Source organism: Thamnophis elegans, chromosome 5 (assembly GCF_009769535.1).
Source record: "Thamnophis elegans isolate rThaEle1 chromosome 5, rThaEle1.pri, whole genome shotgun sequence".
NCBI classification, from domain to species: domain Eukaryota; kingdom Metazoa; phylum Chordata; class Lepidosauria; order Squamata; family Colubridae; genus Thamnophis; species Thamnophis elegans.
In genome coordinates, this window is record NC_045545.1 from 59,940,744 (window position 1) to 59,963,730 (window position 22,987).

General features: G+C 39.5%; 1 protein-coding gene across 2 annotated transcripts; it reads right to left on the minus strand.

Annotated features, from left to right (window-relative positions):
• Window positions 1-892: 892 nt before the first annotated feature.
• On the minus strand, window positions 893-21,329 carry RHOC (ras homolog family member C). Of its 2 annotated transcripts, XM_032217577.1 has the most exons (6): window positions 21,132-21,329; window positions 14,464-14,568; window positions 8,358-8,515; window positions 6,906-7,026; window positions 4,282-4,412; window positions 893-1,685 (listed from the first exon to the last, which is right to left on the minus strand). In XM_032217577.1, exons 3-6 carry the CDS (start codon window positions 8,511-8,513, stop codon window positions 1,512-1,514), a joined length of 582 nt encoding a protein of 193 aa, XP_032073468.1. In that variant the 5' UTR covers window positions 8,514-8,515; window positions 14,464-14,568; window positions 21,132-21,329; the 3' UTR covers window positions 893-1,511. The 2 variants fall into 2 exon arrangements, with proteins under 2 accessions (XP_032073468.1, XP_032073469.1); XM_032217578.1 differs by lacking the exon at window positions 14,464-14,568.
• Window positions 21,330-22,987: the final 1,658 nt, after the last annotated feature.

A 22,987-nucleotide genomic window follows, 5' to 3' on the forward strand; every position in this document is an offset into this window, starting at 1 on the left:
TATCCTTCATTACATTAGGTCATTTGTTATTCCTGTATGTTTAAAAGGTAGTCCTGTGCATTGTACCACTGGTGATGGTTATTCAGTAGATCCTCAGAGAGCTGCATGATTAGGGAGCAGCTGGCACCATGCGCCAACCGCAACAGTAGTGTTTGGCTCTTTGCCATCTTATGAGGTAAACAGAAGATGAAGAATGCTGGTGTCTTACTCTGTTCCTGGTACAGCTGGGCTTACAAAGACATCATAATATACCCACTACTTGGGTAGATGCTGTGATGTTTAAGACGCACAAATTCCTAAGAAAAACTTATTTTTCTGACACACCAATTTGTTGCTATAGCCCCATTGGCTGGTCAGATATATTTCATTCTCATGGAATTTCTGAGGTTTTTGGAGTGATTATTAAAATTGACATTACATTTACTCAATGAAATACGAAAACTCCATCATTTGCTTCATTCCACTTTTTTTGGGGGGAGAGGATCTACAATCTATGTTTGAAAAGGTCCAGATGGAATGTGTCTTCCAGTCTTAAACTTTATACTGAATATTTCATTCCCTTCAGGTTCACTTTCAATTAAATTTGTCTTTCTCTTGTTTCATGGTGTTTAAAAATCCCCTCCAAAGCAGTAAGAAGAGAATGCACATTTATCTAACCTTAGTAAAAAATACAGTTCAGATGATCACCACATGAAAACACTATCTAGTCCCTTCAGTGCATTTTTTGAAAGTCAAAACACATTATTCAAAGGTTATTTCTTTCAGTATTTAGAGCGACCATGATCGTTCCTTTCACCACTTGCTATTCTATAGTAGATGAGAAAGCCAACTCTGCCCAACCTTAATCCAGCTGGCAGGACTTCAAGGACAAAGAAAAAAAAGGCAAATCATATAAAATCAAATTAATTTAATGAGCTGAGAATATAGTATTGTCAAAACATAAGCATGTGTCCCTCAGACAGAAGTGCAATAGAGAGCACAAATTCCAATAGAGGCTGATTCCTCCCCAGACATTCATATGAACATTTTGGCAGCCCCTTGCAAGCTTTCAGGTTATGGAGAGAGACTGGCAAATACATTAGCTTGTAGTCCAGCTTCATATGTTGCAGAATTCCAAATGTCTATCGTCTGTTATTTGTGAAAACATAGACCTGTGAAAATCCATGGAAGCACCAAATTATAGAATTAGTACAAAAGAGCAAGAAGTATAGAATTAAGTCATATAAACTGTCGGCCCTATACCCAAATCATTACAAAAAGGATTCAAATGATTTATCTTGACTTCCCAAACATACAAAATTATGGTATAGGCCAAGGAAAGACTGACAGTTCACTGCTGTGAAGTACCCTGGGTGGCCTTTTCTGTACAGAAGAATGGAGGCTGAAATCAGCCAACTATCATATTAAACTTGTACTCTTCCATCTATCGAGATGCCATGCTTGCTTCCATGCAATCCGTGGAACCGGCGCATGCTTCAAACAGCACAGTCACAGCTTTTGCCAACACTCTCTTAAAAGAGTGGGCAACCTTTGCGCCTTTTATTCTTTCTGACTTGCAGAGCAGCCCGGGTGGCCATTTCAAACACTTCCCGCACTCCGTCCTTTGTCTTGGCGGAGCATTCAAGGTAGCCAAAAGCATTGATTCTGTTCGCCATGTCTCTGCCATCTTCCGGCTTCACCGGCTCCTTCGTAAAAATTATGACAAGCAAAAGTTTGATTATTATTTAGCACCGCCTGATATAACAATAGAAAAATACCAGGTAACCCCAGTACTTACTTCCTCTTAATTGTTTTTCTTAGCCTCTGATAATATAGCAGAAAGCATTTCTGATGACCACAGCAAGTTCTCAAAAAGTTTTGGCAAAGTGTAATATATTTATGTCAATTTAATATGACTGCTCATATTGCTTTTATAAAAATAAAAGCAAGGAAACCAGCTGCTCAACAAGAGCAGAAGTTAAAACTGATCCATCAGTCACAATTAACATAGCCAATGTATAGATAGGCCTAGCCCCACTTTCTGACTCCCAGGCCCAATGATGGAACTAAACCTTTAAGACATTACAAAAGGCCAACAGAGTTGGAGCCAATAGGATCTCTAGATAGATGATGTTCTAAAGAGTGGGCACCAATAGTGGGTTGCTAATTTTTTTACTACCTGTTTGGGAGCGCTCCTGCGCATGCTCGGATACACCCGGGCAGGTGGGCAACTACTGGTTCGCCTGATCTGGGCCAAACTGGCAGCGACCCACCTCTGGTGGGCACAATAACAGAAAGGGGTCCCTTCCTGAACCCTGCCAAGTGCCCCTCCTTTGTAAATGCAACTTGAAGCATACACATTATGTAACTTAATATTTTATATTTTAGGAATATCATTGTGCATCTTGCTGGTATGACAGAAGAAGCATAAACTCCAGACAGCCCTGAGACGTCTGCTAATTTTTTTTAAATAAAACAGGTATAGAGCTGTGCAACTTTGGGGTTGAGGCCATCATTCTGACAAAGGTCCAATATGTAATACTGATGTGTAGGAAACACTAGCATAAATTCTTAGTGCAGGACTAAATTGGGTTTTTATCTGCCACAGGCTATTGGGATGAATGGAACACTCATCAAAAAAAAAGTACACTTGACATTAATGTCTTTATGACGCTGTGGGGAGGATTTGGGCATATATAGAAGACAAATTTCCTTTGGATCTCTTTCTAAAGGCATTGCTGAAAAATAACCAAATCATCATGAACCAAGTCCAACCCCCCTTGGAAATACAAGCTGAGTTAATAGCATGTTTTGCACCCAGAGTAGCATAGGAATTGTAGTTGCCAGTGCCTCCAGAATAATTTCCCATCCATGCTGGCTGGGGAAAAATGCTAGACTTGAAAAAAGATAGACTGCTGGAAAAGCCTGTGGATTTATTAATTTATACCCTATTTTTTCATGCTATTTGGGTTGTCATGATAATAAAAAACAACCAATTAAAGCAAACTATAAAATGTAATTCAGAGATGTATAAATAATAAAAAATAAATATTTCTTAATTCTATTTTCAAGCTCTTTTTTTTAAGATTCAGCTTTTTGCCAAAGTGTCCTGGGAAAGCAAACCAGAACTAAATTAAAAACTTCACTGGGGTGGTTAAAAAGGAGCCTCAATTTGTACTCAAATTTCACTCTTCAAAGGAAGCTCAACTGTTTAGAATTGGAAATGCAAAATCAACAGCTTCTTTAATCAGCCATAATCCCAAGTGAGGGTGGAATTGATGAGGTAACATTAATTAGGTCAAACTACAAACAGTAAATCTTCATGAAATATTTATGTGTTAGAATTTTCCACAGAATATGGAAGGCATCGAGGGAACCTAGTTCTACAAGAACTGATAATGAAAAAAATATGTTCACAGAGGCTATGTGAAAGATAGAAAACATCTGAAAAATTCAGAGCATGTTTAAATTGATTCTAGAATCCTCAAGCATTATTGTTTACAGGTAATTCAGAATAGAAATAGGTACACAGATGTATTATTTCTCAAAAGTAAATAAAGTCACTTCTATAGGTTTGTTCTTAAGTCCCAGAGTTCAGTGAGACTTGCCCAGTTTAGGTAAGTAAATATCGATTATGTCATAGGTTTTTTTGTATTTACTAGTATTCTACTATTATACTCTAAGCCAGTGTTTCTCAACCTTGGCGACTTTAAGTCCTGTGGACTTCAACTCCCAGCTGGCTGGGGGATTCTGGGAGTTGAAGTCCACAGGACTTAAAGTCGCCAAGGTTGAGAAACACTGCTCTAAGCTATATTTTAAGCTTGAATTTCATATATTCACAGCCTCCTACTCAAAGAGAATCAAGAAACACAAAGGTGTTTGGCTTTAAGTCAGAAATTTATTTGTAGGTCCTTATTTCCTCAGAACCTGATCTTACTCATTCAAAGGGACATTGAGAAAGTTGCTATTAAAAACGAACACAAGGATTCTTGCATGACTTCACGTTTAGAATGAAAATTTAAGAGCAGAGACAAAGCATCAGCCTGGATGTTTATCTTGATCGAAGAGAAATAGCTGGAAACTGCTTGATTCATTATTTGCAAAACAAACCAATACTGGTACATTTACTCTGAAATGTAAAGATCCCCGGTGATAATGACTGTTTTCCCTTGAAGTAGAAGGCATTGAAAGCTTCAATAAATATGTGTACAAGACAATTAAACCACAATGGTACAATATTTTATCTCCAAGAATGGAAGAATCTCATTCAAAAAAAGCAGACAAGTGTTGATGGATCCATACCTGTTTCATCTTTGCCAACTCTCTGCGTGTGTGATCATCATTCCGCAAGTCCTTCTTGTTTCCTACAAGGATGATGGGCACATTTGGGCAAAAATGTTTCACTTCAGGTGTCCATTTTTCTGGTATGTTCTCTGGAAGAAACAAAGAGATGGGAGAACCCACTCACTGAACAAATCCCCAGCAGAACAGATTCATAAGTGTAATCCCCACATCAATATAAGGGAAAAGATCCATTTCAGTGAGACTGAATAAAATGAGAGTCTTATTTTCAGAACCTTGGCTGGTAAACAAGTGTCAGTCTGCTTCATTCACCTCACCCCACTACAGATGTAAGGGAACTTTGTATTCTTTAGACCACTAAAAGACAGGAGAAGAAGTGATTGCAGAGTGTGTTGGAAGTTCCCCATGTAAACCAAAGAACCACAGTCAGCAATATCCCCGCAGACATGTAGTAGCAAAGAGCTACAGAAAGACTTAATGTCACAAAGGCTTTCTGTGCAGAAAAAAAGTACATATCCCTTCATCCTTGAATTTTCCCCCTCTGCAATACTGCCAACATTCATTTCCCCTCATCTTGCTCCTGAAGGCAGCTCTTCTTTCTGTCCTTATATACTGAAAAACTATTAATGGTGTCAATAGTGCAAACATATCCAAGGAACTATCCAAACTGGCTAATCTTGAACGGAGGAAGCCATTCAGTCTTCATCCAGCAAAATAGATTCAATCCCTAAAGGATTCCTCTGTCTAGTACAGACTTTGAGGAGACATCCCGAACTTCTGACAGAGTCTGCATTCTCTTAGGCGGTATCCATGTATGTAGGCTATTACAGCAATCAAAAGATTCAGCTTTTTGTCATGTTAAGGTACTATTGCGAGACTATGGCCAAAAAGGATTAAAAAACAGTTACAGTTAAGATCTCTGTGGTAACAAATATTATAAAAGTAATCAAATATGGCTGAGAAAAATCTGATATGATTTCAGAACAGAACAGTTGATGTATTTTTTCTAAAGTGATGAACTCATTCACCTGAAAAAGCAGGCCTATTCCACATGCAGCAATCAGACATGGGAAATGAATAGGGGGATTACCTGACTGACTTATGTGCCAACAAGTTGTTGTGATGTGCACCCTTAGAGACCACATAGATCTTTTCCAGATGTCTCTAACCTGGTCTTTCTGGGTGCCTCATTGCCATTAAATCTCAGTATATCTACCTTGCTGGTTGCTCGATCTTTTTCTTTCCACCTTTCCTAGTATTAGGACTTTTTCCACAGTTAGGTTTTTGTATAATGTGTCTAAAATAGGATAATTTGAGCCTGGTCATTTGCAAGAATTCTCTGTTGGCATGTTCAGTGATCCATTTGTCCATATATTGGTTGTCCACAGTCTTCTTCAACCCCAAAGTCAAAAGCATCAATAGTCTTCCCAGATTATTGAACTTCATACACTTAGCAAGAACTCTGCAAACCTCATCTCTTCCAACAGAAGTTTATCATAACTTTTTAGCATTCTCAAAGTAATACATGTTTACATTTTTTTCTTATTTACCTTTACAACTCAAGTGACATTAATTACATACTACACACAATACTATTTCCAGGACACCAATTTGGCTTTGAAGAATACCTGGACATTTGAAAAGCATTAGTCACTATGATATGATATATGATATGACATGATAATAGAATAGAACACCATACAATCGGGAAGGGACCTTGGAGGTCTTCTAGTACAGCCCCCTGCTCATGCAGGAGAACCTATAGCAGCAATGGCGAACCTTTTTTGGCTCCCATGCCATATGTCAGGGGAGCACGGGGGGGGGGGTCATGCACAGGTGTGCTGCACCCATAATGCAATGTGCAACCCAGCACACATGTGGGCATGACAGGTGCTGCCCCTCCCATTTTTGCATGCTTTTTTCGCCCTCCCCAGGCTCCAGAGGCTTTATAGGAGCCTCCCCAGGCTCCAGAGGCTTTATAGGAGCCTGGGAAGGGCGAAAACAGCCTCCCACGTCCCACAGAGGCCCAAGGCCCCTGAAGGCTCTGGAGGTCTTAAACTGGCCCTATGAGCAAACCAGAAGTCCATTCCTGAACTTCCAGTTTGCCCGTAGGGTCATTTTTTTGTGCTCCTGGGGCTTCAGGGAAGCTCCTGAAGCCTCCAGAGGCCTACGGGAGGGGCAGGGAGGCTATCTTCGCCCCCCCCCCCCAGGCTCCTATAAAGCCTCTGGACCCTGGGGAAGGTGAAAAGGCTGAACTTAAAAGGCTGAACTCAGCTGGCCAGTGTGCACATGCATGCTGTCCAGTTGACAGGGCAACACCTCACATGTCCTGACAAATGGCTCCGCGTGCCACCTGTGGCACGTGTGCCATAGGTTCGCCATCCCGGACCTATACTATTTCAGATAATGATGTTACTGTGACACTCTAATACAATATTGTTGATTAACGGTAAGGCTGTCCAGTAGAGAAATGCTTGTCTCCTGCTTTATTGACCAAAGCAATAGTTTCAGATGGCATGGTAACTACTTCAGATAGAATGAGAGCTTCTAGAAATACATAGGAAGACCTACAGTAGGTTGACCATTCCTGACCTATAATTTGAACTGTTATTTTATAGCCTTACCTAAACTATCTGGACTGTCAATGGAAAAGCACATAAGGATAACATCTGTATCTGGATAAGAGAGAGGCCGCAGCCTGTCATAATCCTCTTGCCCAGCTGTATCCCAGAGAGCCAGCTCCACCTATAAATGAAAAAAAAATCAAGTCCCTTAATCAACATAATTGTGACTGTGGTTAAATACAGATACTGAAGTAGGTGGGGGAATCCAACTGTTTTTCTTCCCTCATTTATTACTTGGCTCCTTGGCAATTTTAAGCAGCCTGGCAAAATATCTACCAGTATTAAACAATTAAACATATTAAACCCTGTACTTAACAATGGCCATTATGCAGAACCGCTTTTCTTCATCATTCTCAAAGGCATTCAAACTCAAGTTCATAAACACAATCAAAATTAAATACAAGAATATCTCTTCAGGATGGTCAATGGAATGTTAGAAGTACCAGAAGAGTTTTATTGAAGTTTTCACTTTTCAGAAATGCAACATTTTATACCAATTTAATGAGCAAATGTGATATATGAAATCGTCTGAAAGATGGCAACCAGATTCACAGCCAAACCAGAAGTACATTTAAATGTTTGTATATTTATCTATAATATAAGGATGAGGAGGGTTGACTCTTCACATAAAAGGGGAGTGTTGTGTAGAGATGGAAGATCAAACCTCTCCTAATTTACTTCTTTGAGATCTAGTCCTTAAAACAAATATGTGTTCATCAAATTGGCCTTCATCAGCTGGTGACTTATGAAACTTTTGAACTTTGTTCAAAACTACTCAGCAAAATAAACACAGCATGAGGGCAAGGACCTGGGACAAATGTATAGTTACTAAATGTATCTTATCTATTTGATTATATTTCAAATTAATCCTGGAATTTATTTTATCTTTGAATCAAATTTATATACAACTTATGTCATTATCTAAATGATGCTGAGCAATTTACAATTAGTTTAGCATTTATTGATTGATTGATTTTTCCTGAAAATCTTGGTTGGTGCCACAGGTTGGTGGTAAAGGAGTCTGGAGAATATATGCAACTAGAGAGAAGAGAGTACTATTTGTGATGTTAAAATCCCATGGACATAAAGGTCATAAAGAAGTTGATTGATATTTAACTAGAGAGAAAGAATGTAGGCTTCTTTAATGCAGAATTATCATTTCAGCATATTTATTGGGTAGGAATTATGCATGTAATTTAATCTTTCATTTAATCTACAAATAAAGAGCCTAATGTTTGAAAAATGGCTTCCATCCCATTGTTTTAAACTTTTTAGTCCTGATTATCAGTGGTTGACCAACCAGATATTGACATTTCTAACAGGAATCAGTATCAGATACTAAATGATGCAAAGAAAAAAAACTCAAGACAATATTAACTAGTGGCATCCAGAGAAGAAAACAGATATTACTTAGAAGCTGATTTTACTATAGTATTAAAGACGACAAGTTACCTGTTTCCCATCTACTTCAATATCAGCAATGTAGTTTTCAAAGACTGTTGGTACATAGACTTCTGGGAACTGGTCCTTGCTAAAAACAATCAATAGGCATGTTTTCCCACAGGCACCATCTCCCACAATCACCAGCTTCTTCCTGATGGCTGCCATGGCTGTAGAGACAAAAAGAAAGCTAGGTCTGAGGTTTAGTTCATTAGGATATTGGAATATTACAACAAATAAGTATAATACTACAGCATATTACTCCTCCATGTGAACAAAATACTGTATATTCTGGGCCATATAGAACAAGCTTGAATCAAAGAAGTGTAAATTCTTTATTCGGAATGACTTATGGAGCAAGTATGTAATCAGAAATTGAATATTTAAAACAAAGGAATGGAAGCCATACTTCCAGTGTTAGATTTTGTATCTATACACTAATTGGAAGACTTAAAAAATTGCACTACCCAGTAATGTACTAAAATAGTTTGGTAATTTTGGAAATAAAGAGACAGCAATAATAGCAACAGAAGAGAGGGAAACAAAAAAGTTGTTCACCCACTATATCATTTCTAACTACTGTATTTCTGAAATTACACAGTATTTATATTTTTAAAGGACAATACGAAATACAATATGTTAATTTACTATATGTTACATTCTCCTTGGAATCTATCTAGTTGTCACAAATATATATTCTTACAACTGTCAGAGGTTATTAGGAATGCTCTGTAAAAAAATAATCAGAAACTCAGTTGTATGTCTCACAGTGATGAAAATTTGGCTGAGAATTAGGATATGTCTAGGATATTTGTTTTAAAAATATCCTAAATACACTATTATATCCCAGTGATAATGATTTCTGTAAGCCTTCTTGCTTATTTTCGTTTTCATGGACAACTTGAAAAACATAACTGGGCTCCATTTTGAAACAGACATTATGAATCAGCTACAAAACCACAGAAGCATTACAACATCAAAACTTTACACTGATTTTACCCCAGCAGAGTTTATTTTAGAAACTATGAAGTGAACCTGAAATACAGTGATGCAGCAGAAGCAAAACAATCATGAATAAGCATTTGTACAGGAGAAAAAAATCCAGTGAAATAAAAACTGCAGTATAATCCTTCAGGGCCTCTACTCTAAACCACCATTTTTCTGTATTCCACATGCCAAGAATGAAAATTTTCAGAATGAAAATTTAAGGCAGCCTTTTAAACACACTTAAAAGGTTTTATTTTAGACTTAAGGTAAAATAACTTTCTACACTCAAGATTTTTTCCCCATTCCCATGTTGTGGTGCTGCTGTGCAAATCAGTCATCCAAAAATAATTATGGTTCTTGTTATGCAGCAGCATGGGCCACTTGCAAGACATAATATTTTTAAACCATTTTCCAAGGGCCATGATGGGAATAGCCTGCGACGTCATGAGCTCCTTAAATAGTCAATTTTGCCTATTAAATTTCATTTCCTCCTCCCCTCCACAAAATACAGGCTAGATATTTTAGTTCTTCCCACTTCAGGAACCACATTTGGCCTATGGATGATCTACCCCTCCTTATATGCAATTGACTCTCCTGGTACGTTGTGATCTTTGAGCAGAGATTTTTTAAAAAGAATATGGATGTGGGTGTCTGCACACTCAAAAGTTCAGCATTTTTCAAAAAGAAGATTCCTATTGTTTTTCAATAAAGCACAAATAAAAGAACATATAATATTAATAAAGACTGCTGTGATGTAGTGGCTGACTTGCTAGATAAGGAGCCGAAGGATCCTGATTATAGATCCAGTTATAAATTTTGGCTGGGCATGAAAGCCAGCTGGTTGTCTTTGGACCAGTCATTTCCTCTCAATTCTCATCTGGGAAGTTGGAAAACATCTATATCAGTGGTGGGTTCCTACCAGTTCGGATCAGTTCAGTCAAACTGGTAGTGGTTTGACGGCTGGGTCACTGGAACCGGCAGCGACCCAGGCCTGCCACATCCCCAAACCGGTTCTCCGGGCAGTGCCGTAGTGTCGCCATCTTGGTTTTTAGTTTTGTGCATGCACAGAACAATTGTAATCACACTGTGCATGGACGCACAGTGTGCATCAAGAGCCGTGGGGGGGCGCACACGAGTAAACCGGCAGTAGTGCCTGCTGGAACCCACTCCTGATCTATATACCAGACTGCACTGGACTAACCAGATAATAGATTATGGTCCATACTCTTCAATGGAGATGTTTCATCCACACTTGATTGATTTGAGCTGATAATATTAGTCACCTTTGTTATATATTTACATGATTTCCTTTAGCTGTGATTTTTATATCACTTATTATATGAAGACTATGATCACAAAAGACATGTAGGATGGGTGAGGAGGCAGCCTTCTCTTTGGTAGCAGAGCAATTTATTCTTTGCATGCAAATTCACCCTCTGCTGGTGTGGCTCAGTTCCGAATGAGCCACAGCCCAGGGGCTGGGGACTCCTGCTGTAAAGCACTATGGAGTGGTATATAAGTCTAATAATTGCTATTGCTTGGAGAACATGAGTAGGGCAGCTTGAAGAGAAGCTTGGTGTTCTGCCAAGCTTTTCTTCAGTATCTGATTGGCTTCTGTGGAAAAAGAATGTGAAGAGTTAGCCTTGGGGATAATTTAGCAAGGCCTTTCTTCTGTTTCAACAGATATTCAACCTATCTGGTTTGCTCCATCTTATAACTGAATGTCCATTATTAGTAATACAAACACCATTTAACAGCACAACTTCAGCTTCCCTAGTTTCATGTATACAGTGTTCATTCACTCTGAAAATCCATCTTTTAAGGGCCACTTTTAAGGACCTGCCTGTCCAGAGGTGGTATAGAGCCAGTATAGCAGAAAACTTGAGTAGCTCATAGAACTGGCAAATAGGCTGGCCCGGCCCCCACCGCCTCCCAGTTTCTTTTATTGCCCTGAACAGGAGAACGGAGCTGGAAAACACGTTAGTGGAGTACAGAGGGAATGGGGATTTTGCAGTATCCTTCCCTTGCCACGCCCAGAAAGCCACATTCCACAAAGCCACACTACTCCCACAAAGCCATGACCACAGAACCGGTAGTAAAAAATTGGAATCCCACCACTGTTTCTGTCCCTCAATACTTGATCTCTAGATAGATGAAAGTAAGGCTACTATATCTGGGCTACATCATCCAAATGACCATTAGATGGCATCAAAGATTTTTTTAAAAAAACCTAATTTTTGATCCATCTAGTAATTTATTTTGTATCCCAGATATGATAGCCTTAATTAAAGCAATCAGTTTCCTTAAGTGATCCCCAAAAGTAAGTATTAAGATGAATCATCTACAGAAACCCTCAACTTACAGCCATTTGTTTAGCAACTGTTTTAACTTTCTGTGTGTATTACTTTACAGCTAGGCTTTGTATGGTATGAAAATTATGAAAAACTAGCTTGAAAAAGTTACTTGTAGTGCGTACCTGTATAATAGTACTGGTAATCATGACCATTCAAACATTTTATTAAGGTAGGTGAAAAGTAGATATAGGATCATTTTTAAAGCCTGTCTAAGCTATTGCCACCAGTCTACGTCATGTAATCTCATGATTTAATTGCAGCACCATGTTGAACCTTGAAACTGTTAAACAATAGAGGGAACTACTCCCAATGGCTACATTCCAAAAAAGAGAAACATATCCATATTGAGAAGTCACCAGGCCAGTTCCCTTAAGCCAGATCTGTCTGGCTTGGTCATGCTGGCTAGGCTAATGAGAAATGAAATTGATCACATTTGAAGGACTCTGGGATAGGAAGCCCTGCCTTTATGACAAAATTCAGTTCACTGTTAACATCTGAAGATCTGCCCACAATTTTATTAAAGGAAGCTCCATCTGTTTTAATCTGGTAAGAAATAGTGATTTCAGATTTTTGTTTCCCTGACATTCTGAACTGCAAATAGATTTGTGGCATGACTTGGTTATTTGGAAACTGTTGTTAGCTATTTATTTTTTTAAATAATATTCTTGTATTATTTCTCTTTTCTAAACATGCATTTAATGCCTCAGGAGTAATGTTGTAGTGCTGGATAGATAAGATAATCACTTTAAGAAAAGAATGAAGCTGCTGGTATTTTATGAATGCAAATCCTAGGGTAATGTAGGGCCTTTGACCTTTGAAAGTAAGCATGAAAATCAAGATGGAAGAAAAACAGGGATTGTGGGTTGAATGCAACTTTGCGTAAATTCCCCAATTATTTGACTGTCAAGGCACACCAACTGACCTATTTAGTTCAGACATTTAGCCGTATGTGTGCTCTACCTACAGTACTCCATCCATCCATCCATCCATCCATCCATCCATCCATCCATCCATCCATCCATCCATCCAACCACAGTGTAAAAATTTGATAAATGATCCTTATTTATCAAATGTTTACACTGCTCACCTCCATAAATGGTTTATAAATAATATACCAGTTTACTTTCTATTTTCCAGTAGAATAGTTTTATTCAATTATGTTTGTATCACTGATCCATTAAAAGAGATGTGTGGGCAAGGGGAGAGGAGATTTAATTTTTATCTGGGTTCTTCCCAGATTTAAATTATACATACACATTTTTTTTTATTCCCACATTAGGCCTTTTATTTCTTTTCTAGAGCTAACAATGGCTTCAGAGGAGAAGATTTAAGTAGGTAAATGATGGCTAATTCTACTACCGGTAGTATCTCCCTATTAGCCAATGAAAAAGTTCTGGAGAGGATAGGTTGTAAGTCTTCACATCATGACTACTTGGGCCTTTAATCTAATAGGATTTTTGGTAAATAGCTTGCCCCTTTTTCCTAGTTAAAATTCCAGAAAAAAATAATCATTCTAACTATTGGAAAAGAAATTATTGCTCTCCCTCACTTACTAACTCCTATAGCATTAAATTGGCGGCCCATGGCCCGGATGTTCACGTGCAGGCCACACCCAGCCCAGACCTGTGAAGGGGGAAAACATTGCAATATGTCATGTGATGGCAATGTGACACCATGAGTTTGATACTCATGTTGTACAACAAAGGTAGGCAATCTTTTTGTGGCCAACAGCAGGTTCTAATAGCTTATGGCAGATTGAGGGCTGCAATATTGGGAGTGTTGGAAACTTTTTGTGAACCTGATTTACTTATTTAAGTATTTTTAGCCAACACATTATCCAGAGGATCTTATAGGAGATGAAAAGTCATAAAAAGATAATACTAAAATACCAAGTCAAATAAATACAAACCTCAAATTAGGTTATATTTTAGGACTTAAGCTACACTTCCCATTTGTTCCCTCAGCTGAAAATAGTTGGATGTTATGTCTGAGTTCTGGCTGCTATGGTTAGGGGAGCTTTGCGTTCACAAAAAGAGTAATCAAATTAATTATTAGACTACATTAATTACATTCTCACAATAATCAAATTTCTAATATACCCCAAACAGCAAATGCCCCCCCCCCCACAATTTGTAATGTATGGTAATATACTCAGTCCAGAATCTCTTTTAATTCAAAGGTTTGTAAGCAATCATTCAATAACTTAGAGGAGCACAATTCCTCTGAGGCATTCATGCAGAATAGTTAATAGCTACTTACTGATTTTATTGAATTAGTAAACTGAACCAACCAATGTTCACAAACAAGAGGCAAACTGAGTCATCCAGAACTTTTCTGTACGTGCACGGATTAGGGAGTGACAAGGTAATATTAAAGCTTTGGGTGGGGGAAGTTTTATAAAACTTCCAAGGCAGTCTCAGAACCAAAATTTGTTGGAGGAAGAAATGAAACAGGTGTTCTGATGAAATACTAGAAATACCATAATTGAAACGTGTTCTACTCTGCCCCATCACTGACATTAAACTATGTGATTTGTTAACTACAATGACCACCTGCCACATGTATCTTTTCTAGGGCAGTACAATCAAGCCCACTGATCATTGGGAATGAAATGTTATCTTCTATCAATTAATTCTGTTTATATTCTGTACTCCTCTAAGATGACATTTAATAGCAGTGGACTTATATACCGCTTCATAGGCCTTTCAGGCCTCTCTAAGCGGTTTACAGAGAGTCAGCATATTGCCCCCAACAATCTGGGTCCTCATTTTACCCACCTCGGAAGGATGGAAGGCTGAGTCAACCCTGAGCCGGTGAGATTTGAACCGCTGACCTGCTGATCTAGCAGTAGCCTGCAGTGCTGCATTTAACCACTGCGCCACCTTTAAGAAAGAAGAAGAGAAAAATCACAAATAGGATTATGCATAAAGCACAAGATGAAAAGCACATTTTTTGAAGCAGCACCCAGATCTAGAAATGGAGACATGCCTGCTCAGAGACTGAAAGTAAAAAAAAAATAACAACATGTAAGGCATCTTTGCAGATCAGTCACCAGAGAAAACTATCCAAAAGCATCTTGCTTTTCAGTAAAATAGATGATTGAGTTGAACCCAACCCTGTGACCTAGCACAGTGCTTCTCAACCTTGGCTGCATGAAGAAGTGTGGAGTTCAATTCCCAGAATTCCCTATCTAGCTTTACTGGCTGGAGAATTCTGGGCGGTGACGTCCACACATCTTCAGCTGGCCAAAGTTGAGAAATACTGATTCTTAGCACACAGAATCAAAGCAAAGCTTTGTAGGACCACATTAAAAAAAGAAACTTTTTGTTTTCAGTGAGATCTCTACTGTTAACAAATCTGCTAAAATGTTCAGATGAATGTTCCTGTATTAAAGGGGTTTTAGAAAACTAATTCTTGTATAATAGCAATAAAATCTTTAATGACTACAAATTTGACAGTTCATATAAAGGTGACCAAAAAGAAGAGGAAAGGGAGGCTTACTAAAGAGAAGTTGAACTCTCTGCTTAAGTATTATTTCCTTCTGGTTTAAGCTGAATCATTCAACTTGGGCAACAGAGATTTTATCTTTTGTATACTCTGGAATAGTTCTGCCATTTTGCAATTAACTGTGCTTTACTTGTTTTGATACTTACTTTGCCAAAATCACAACATTATCCAGATCAGATGTCACTAGAGATCAATACAAATGTAACTGAAAACAGAAACTCCAAGCAAAAATGTTATAGAGCAGAGATTTTCAATTTTTTTCCAGTCTGCAGAACATATTCATTTAAAAATAAAATATGTTAGAAATCTAGATGACATTGAGAAAAACCCTGTCAAATCACAGAAGAATAGATATTAAACTTGGCTCCATCAAAAAAAAATAATTTTGGGTTAATTAGGTCATGCCTCTTATATTTTAAATCACATTCCATGTTGTCTTTCAGTTGAGCACTCAAGATAGTTAACAAAATTTAAAAACCAAATACAAAATCTGCAATCTGCCCTTTGGACAAGTGGGAGGTGTCGTTACGCTCCTCGAAACTGGTATGTGATAAAGGGTGTTGATAAGAACTCCCAAGTTGATCTGGTCCCATCAGATTAAAAACGTGCCATTTCAATATCAATATTTGACTGGAGGTCTGCATCAGGGATTGCTCTTACAACTTTATGTCATTGCAACTCTTCCAAAGGGCCCTGTTTAGACTTTGTCCCTTTTTGCCTTCTTTTTTTTCAAAAGAAGAGTACACAGTTCAAGTTCATGTTATGCCTATTCTGCTCTGCTGGGTTTTTATTTTATTTTATTTTTGTTTTGTTTTTACTATGTTGACTTCTCAGCAATGGACAAAACAGAGTTCCCTGCCTCTTTCAGTGCTGCTGCTGGTTCTTTTGCAAATTGTTTTTTTTTTTTTGCAAGCAGAAAAAAACTGGCATCTACTGACCTTATATATGACTAAGTTGCTATGCCTCCCCAAAAATATATTTGTGTCTGAAAATTTGCAGTTTGTTTGGGGGACAGGATTCAAATTGAATAAGACAGGAATAACTCAACCACCCTAGAGATGATATAAGATAGGGCTGTCCAAACTTGGGAACTTTCAAACTTGTTGACTTCAACTCCCAGAATTCCCAAGCCAGCATGTCCACAAGTTTTAAAGTTCCCAAGTTTGGACACCCCTGCTATAGGATTTACTGTTTCACAAACAGGCTTCAACTAACTGTAAAGGAAAATAATATATCCAAGTGCAATTTGTAAACACTAGCATTCTTCAGCATGTAACTGGAAAAAGACCAATCATGACAGGGGTAAATAGACAGGAAGCAGCAGCAGACCAAAATTAGAACCCATAACACTAGTTTCATGGCTACTGGGATGGATCAAAGTTGCCCTGAACCCATTGCACATATCCAAAAAGATTGAGATAAGCATCAAAATTGGTTAAGGCAGCCATGCCAGATTGTAAAGAACAAGAAAAAATGTATAGGCAAAATGATGAGGATACAACTGAAAATGCCTCCTGAATTTCCTTGTACTGGTCAAACCAGCCTGCTACCTTTAAATGAGGCAAGGGATATGCTACATTTGGCTTTTGCACATGGAAAAGGGTGACATGATCTTGCTTTCTCTGTTTTTGCCTCATTGCACTAACCAGAATGGCAGACTATTAAATGTCATAAGAAAATAAAGAACAACTCTGTGACGACTTAAACTAAACATCTCTTTTAGATGTTTAGCTTTCAGAGTCAAGTGAATAACAGCCAAGTCATTAAAAATATTAGCATATAAGCTTTTTTTCTCCACAGATTTATATTCTCATTTGGCTATTTCAACCATAGCAACATTAAGATCTGTGGATTGCTGGCTGTGGAATTCTGGGAGTTGAAGTCCACACATCTTATAGTTGCTAAAGTTGAGAAATATTGTTGGATCATTTTCTTTTCCAGGGATAATATTTATTTCTTTCAGCAAAACAATACGTATGTTACAAATCGCTTTCACATAAGCCAGGGATGGGTTTCTGCCAGTTCTAACCTCTTCTATAGAAGAGGTTCCACAAATCTACCGTGCGTTTAGAACTGGTTCCAGCTCCCTCCCCCTGCCCATCCGCACCACACTTGCCCTGCCCGCCGCTCACTGATTGTCTGGCTCACCAATTGCCCCGCCCCCCTCTAAGAGTCCTATCTAAACCTTAAAGCTATCAAGTTTGAATATCCCTGGTTTTTTTTCCCTAAAAGGTTAGGGGTGCAAGGGTCTTGTAACTTGACAGCTTTAAGACTTGCACACTTCAATACCAGAGTTCCTGAGCCAACATGACTAAAGAAGGAAATCTGTGAGTTGAAGTCTACAAGTCTTAAAGCTGTCAAGTTTGAACATCCCTGGTTTTTTTTTTTCTAAAGGGTTAGGGGTGCAAGGTTCTTGTCACCTGACAGCTTTAAGATTTGCGTGCCTCAAATGTCAGAGTTTCTGAGCCAACATTTTGGTTGCTAAGCAAGAGTGTTGTTAAGTGAGTTTCACAACATTTTACAAGTTGGCCACGCCTACCCAGTCACATGACTGCCAAGCCACTCCTACTCAGTCACATGGCTGGCAAGCCACTCCCACCCAGTCACATGGCCTATTGAACTATTGACATTTTTGTCACTGTCTCATGTGGAACTATTTGGTTGTACCAAAATTAAAGAGGAAAACACAGAAACCTCCAAATGTCATGTGTCTTGTTAAAAGCGGGATAAAAACTTAATAGAAAATATTCTTCCACCAACAGCCTATTTAATAGCATTTCTGTTTAAAAAGAAAAACAACTTTACCCTAGTCACAGTATAACACTGCCTTTTTTTTAATCTATTAACCAATAGATATGCTGAAGTTCGCCAATAGAAACAAAACATCTGCCAGTCACAAATAACTTACTGAATCAGTATAACAAAGTGAATGTCTTTTTAAAAAAGCTTGATCACAATTTAGGGGGCCTAGCCTGCACTGAAAAGACTTGGCAACTCGATTCCAGGCCCAGAGAGAAAGAGAAAATGCAGTCATGGTTTTGGAATGCTTCCTTGTTCCTAAGTGATTAGCACAGCCTCCTCCTCCCCCCACCCTCAAGGATTGCCACTAGATGAAATTGAGTGAAACAAGCACAAACAATTTCTTTACAAAAATGTCTCTGGAAGTCACTATCCATAACACATGGCAAGACAGATTTTCAAGAATCCCATTTCAAGGAAATCAAGGAGTAGCTGGGAACCATAACTATCCTGCCAGGCGAAATACTTCTGTTAGAGATCCACATTTTTCTTACTCTGAGGCAGCATATTTTTTTTGCAACACCTCCCCAAAGATTTATCACATCTCCATTCTTATCCAAAGCAGGAGAAACCAGAGATTAAAAGATGAACAGAACAATTTCAACATGCTATTAGAAGTGGATATAAACTAAAGTCCTCACTGAATATTTCCCACCCAAGTTGAGTTTACAAAGGAGGAGGAGTAAGAATGCTACTCTGCTGTCAAACTATTCTTACCTACTCATATGGAACAAACTCCATGGAGGGCCTTCAAACAATTTAAAGCCTAGGCTTTCAAATCTTCATGGACAGAAGAGGATGTCCATTGCATAGTCAGGGAGCAGAGGCCAATCAGGTGCAGCTACCATGCATGTCCTCCTTTCTGCTTCCTCAGAAGTAGACCCTATCTTTAATTCATTTGGTGAAATGGAGGATGGTCCTTAGAATATATTTGTTGTTGAGTCGCTAAGTTGTGTTCAACTCTTCGCAATCCCATGGACCATAGCATGCCAGCCCCTCTCCACTTTGTCCTCCACTCTGTCCTTCACTATCTTCCACAGTTTGCTCAAACTCATCCATAGTGCCATTAACATTATGTCAATGACAACCATCTCATCCTATGATTGTATGTATGTATGTATGTATGTATGTATGTATGTATGTGTATGTATATATGTATATGTATATGTATTGATAGGAATGGCTTTTCAGAGGTCAAGGATAGACACCTCTCAGCAAAGCCAGAGGTGTAATACCAAGCTGTAGTTTGTTCTAACTAAGCCTCTTTAAATAAGCTGCAGTGGTAGGACATACATATGATAAAAAGTCCTAAAACATGATATACAAACAATGGCAAGATTATGCAACATATTCACCCTAAACCAAGTAACCTTTATTACGGCTTAATGCAACACCTGTAGTCTGCCAAGCATCACCTTTGAGAGAATCAAATTAAAGCCCCTAAGGTCCTGGGTGTGCCTGTGTGCCTTCAAGTCAGTGTTGACTCCTGGTGACACCCTGAACTTCTCTCTCTCTCTCTCTCTCTCTCTCTCTCTCTCTCTCTCTCTCTCTCTCTCTCTCTCTCTCCTCTCTCTCTCTCTCTCTCTCTCTCCCCCTCTCTCCCTCTCTCCCTCTCCCCCTCCTCCCTCCCTCCCTCCCCTCCCTCCCTCCCTCCCTCCCTCCCTCTCTCTCTCTCTCTCTCTCTCTCTCTCTCTCTCTCTTATTCCTTGTTCTTGGCAAGGTTTGGTTTGCCACTGCTTGCTTCATTAGGATGAGACTGACTGGCCCAAGGTCACCCAGTTTGGGTCTAAGGTGGAACTAAAAATCACAGCCTCCCAGTTTTTAATCTGATGCCTTTACTACTACAGCAATCTTTAGAAGCTTGTTTCTCTCAGAAGCCATTCATAAGAGGTGATACAAGTCAGTATTTTGTAATTTACCAGCTCCTCTTCCCAAGAAGCAACAAACAGGCCTACCAATAGGTTTAGTTCACCCCCTCCCCCCAATCCCATCTTGTTCCAAACTTCATCTGGAAGCCAGAAGGAAATGTAAGAAAGATATGACTTATTTTCTGAATTAAATATGTCAAATGTTTCCCTTTGTATATTGTAGTGTAGTGTAGTATAAAAGATCTAAGGCTAAGAGCTTTTTAAAAATTATTCCAGTATTTTGGCAAAGATGCAATTAGGTTCACTCCATCTCACCATCTTTAAATGCAAAAGGGTTCTATCACTTGCTTTTTGGTGCCTTCATATCATGTTTTGACTCTTGGCAACTGCCTGGAAAGTCCCTGAATTTTTTGGCAAGGTTTTTCAGAAGTGGTTTGCCATTGCCTTTTTCCTAGGATAGAGTGCATGGGCACAATTGGCCCAAGGTCACACAGCTGGTTTCATGTCAAAGGTGGGATTAGAATTCAAGTGCCTTAACCACTATTCCAAACTATACCTATTACCCACCCAGAAGAACCACAACTGTTTTTATTGCTGGTGCCACCTCTTCATCCTGGACCAGGGAACTAATAAACATCTTCCAGCATTAGCTCTATACTGTACACAATTTTCTTTTACAATCTCACCTGATGCCTAAGCCCAAGAGCTATGCATTATACCTGAAATAACCAGGCATTAGGAACTCCCGCTTCTATACATTGTTCCAAAAGCAGAAACGGATGAGTACAGAGTTCCTGCTCTCTGCCCAGTTACCACACGGTTAAATACTTGGTAGGGTGCCACGCCACTTTTAAACGCAGTCCATCCTTAGTCACCCGGGCGGGGGTCTCTCTACCGGGTCTTTAAGGCAGCAGTCTTCGATCGCCTCGCATGGGCGTGACCGCAGCCCGGCTAACACAATAATTGGTTCGATTCCACGCGAATTTCGGCAAGTTTTGCTGCAATCCAGAGCAACTACGTAAGAGGAGTTTGCAAGTCATCGGGGAGGCTTCTGACACCGTCCCCTATTCAGTCTCGTTGGCCCTGCTCAATCTCTCGGGTGCGCCCAGGCAATCCTCAGCGCAACGCCACCTTCCTCCTCCTCCTCTTCCTCCTCCTACATCTCTTTCCTAGTCAACAAGCCAAAGTTACTCGAGGGGCGCTCCTAGCTGCTCCAGCCCTAGCCGCATCTAGTTGGGCGCTACTCTTTCCCAGGGCTTACCAAGACTTACCACGAAGTCTGGCTCGGGCAGCCCCGGGTCCTCGCGGCGTCGGTCCGGGGAAGAGAGACACAGAAACGGACTGGCTTCTTGGGATTGTCAAAGCCGCTCCGGCTGCCTCTTGCCCCGCCTGAGAGGAGGAGCTAGGCTCGGGTCAGGCTCGGGGGCGTGGGACCTGTCGTCGGAGTCGCCTTGTGTCATGCTTCTCCGAGGCAGCGGAGTATCCCAGGCGGGGAACTCCTTGGGCTGAGCGTAGGCTGGGCGGTGTTTCCAGGCACCTCTGAGCAATACCCGTACCGCGACCAAAGCCACCTGGAGGCTTTCCCTCTTAAGTACTTACTTCCAACTTGTTCCCATAGCCACTTTGCAGGTGGACAGGAGGGAGTGGCCCTGCCGCGGGTACCCGGGGAAGGTTGATGAAGACAAAAGTGCCCCCTAACTTTTCTTAACATATTTAGGTGTTTTTATCTATACAGGTAGTCCTCGACTTACAACCACAATTGACTCCCAAATTGCTGTAATTGAGACATTTGTTTATTGAGTTTTGCCCCATTTTACGACCTTTGTCACAGTTGTTAAGTGAATCACTGCAGCTGATAAGTTAGTAACCTGGTGGTTAAGTGAATCTGGCTTTTCCATTCACTTTTTTTTGTCCGGTGGTCTCAAAAGGGGACCACATGACCTTGGGGAACAGCAACAGTCATAAATGTGAACCAGTTGCCAAGCACCTGAATTTTGATCACATGATCATCTGGATGCTGTCAGAAGTCACTTTTTTTAGTGCTGTTGTAATTTTGAGTGGTCACTAAATGAACTGTTGTAAGTTGAGGACTACTTGTATACCACGAACATTCCGATTCCTGTGCTCCATGGGTGTCAAACTCACCAGGTGACGTTGCCATCACATGACGTTTGGTGACATTTCCCCCCTTTGCGGATCTGGGGTGGGCTGCATGTGTCTCATCCAGCCCATGGGCCACCATTTTGACAGCCCTGCTGTAGTCCTTAGCTCTGAAAGGGTACAACACAGGGCAAAACCTCTTGAACAAGTTACCTCAAATGGGCTAACTTAAGAGAATGTGTCCAAAATTCAGGAAGCTTGATTCCCATGCCTGAAATTTAGCAAATTTTGTAAAACATTTTATGACATAAATATTAAAGCAGTTTATGACATAAAATGAAGTGTCATTAAGCTTTTCTGTACTGATGTTTAACTGCTATACAATTCAGCATGGCCTGTTTTCCAAGAAGATACTTCTCTGAAGGCATCACAACTTTTTCAATGAAAATAGAAGATTAGAAGCTCTGTCACTATTGAAGGCATTGCGGAAGCATGTAACAATGACTGAAACAATGACTCAATGGAGACAGGTGGCCTAGTAATAAGCTCTGCTTGACAAAGCTGTAGTCTATTAGCACATTTTTTGGATTTGTATAATACACTGAACCAATAACTTCATTAATACAATATAAAAGCAAAGAAGTAGTTAGCTAGTTTATGATTCACTAGGTTATATTAATCACTTTTCTTATTAATTTATCCTGTACAGAAAAAGTACAGTACTCCTAACTTGTACAGGCTGGAAGAATGTTATGCAGCAACTAAAAATAGTTTTACAATGATCCCCAGCTCTGAAGAGGGAGTAGCAGAATTTCATATACACGAGAACTTTCTCATCAAGGCTGAAGTGTGAGAGAATTCACGGAATTAATTTTGGGAAACCTGTACAGGTCAAAAGCAATGCAACCAAGTAACACTGCTGCCCTCTATTGGCCATTCCCAATTTCCAGAGGTTCTTTTTTCAAATATAAATGACAAGTTAGTTCTTATGAACTAAGAGTATTCATCTTTTTTAATGGAATTTCTA

What these genes read in the sequence shown, in the direction of transcription:
- RHOC (XM_032217578.1), bottom strand. Translation starts at nt 8,513, where the DNA reads ATGGCAGCCATCAGGAAGAAGCTGGTGATTGTGGGAGATGGTGCCTGT. An exon ending in TGACAGTCCAGATAGTTTAG is followed by an intron (nt 4,413 to 6,905) that starts GTAAGGCTATAA and finishes TGTTTCTTCCAG; the next exon opens with AGAACATACCAGAAAAATGG. An exon ending in AGTTGGCAAAGATGAAACAG is followed by an intron (nt 1,686 to 4,281) that starts GTATGGATCCAT and finishes ATTTTTACGAAG; the next exon opens with GAGCCGGTGAAGCCGGAAGA.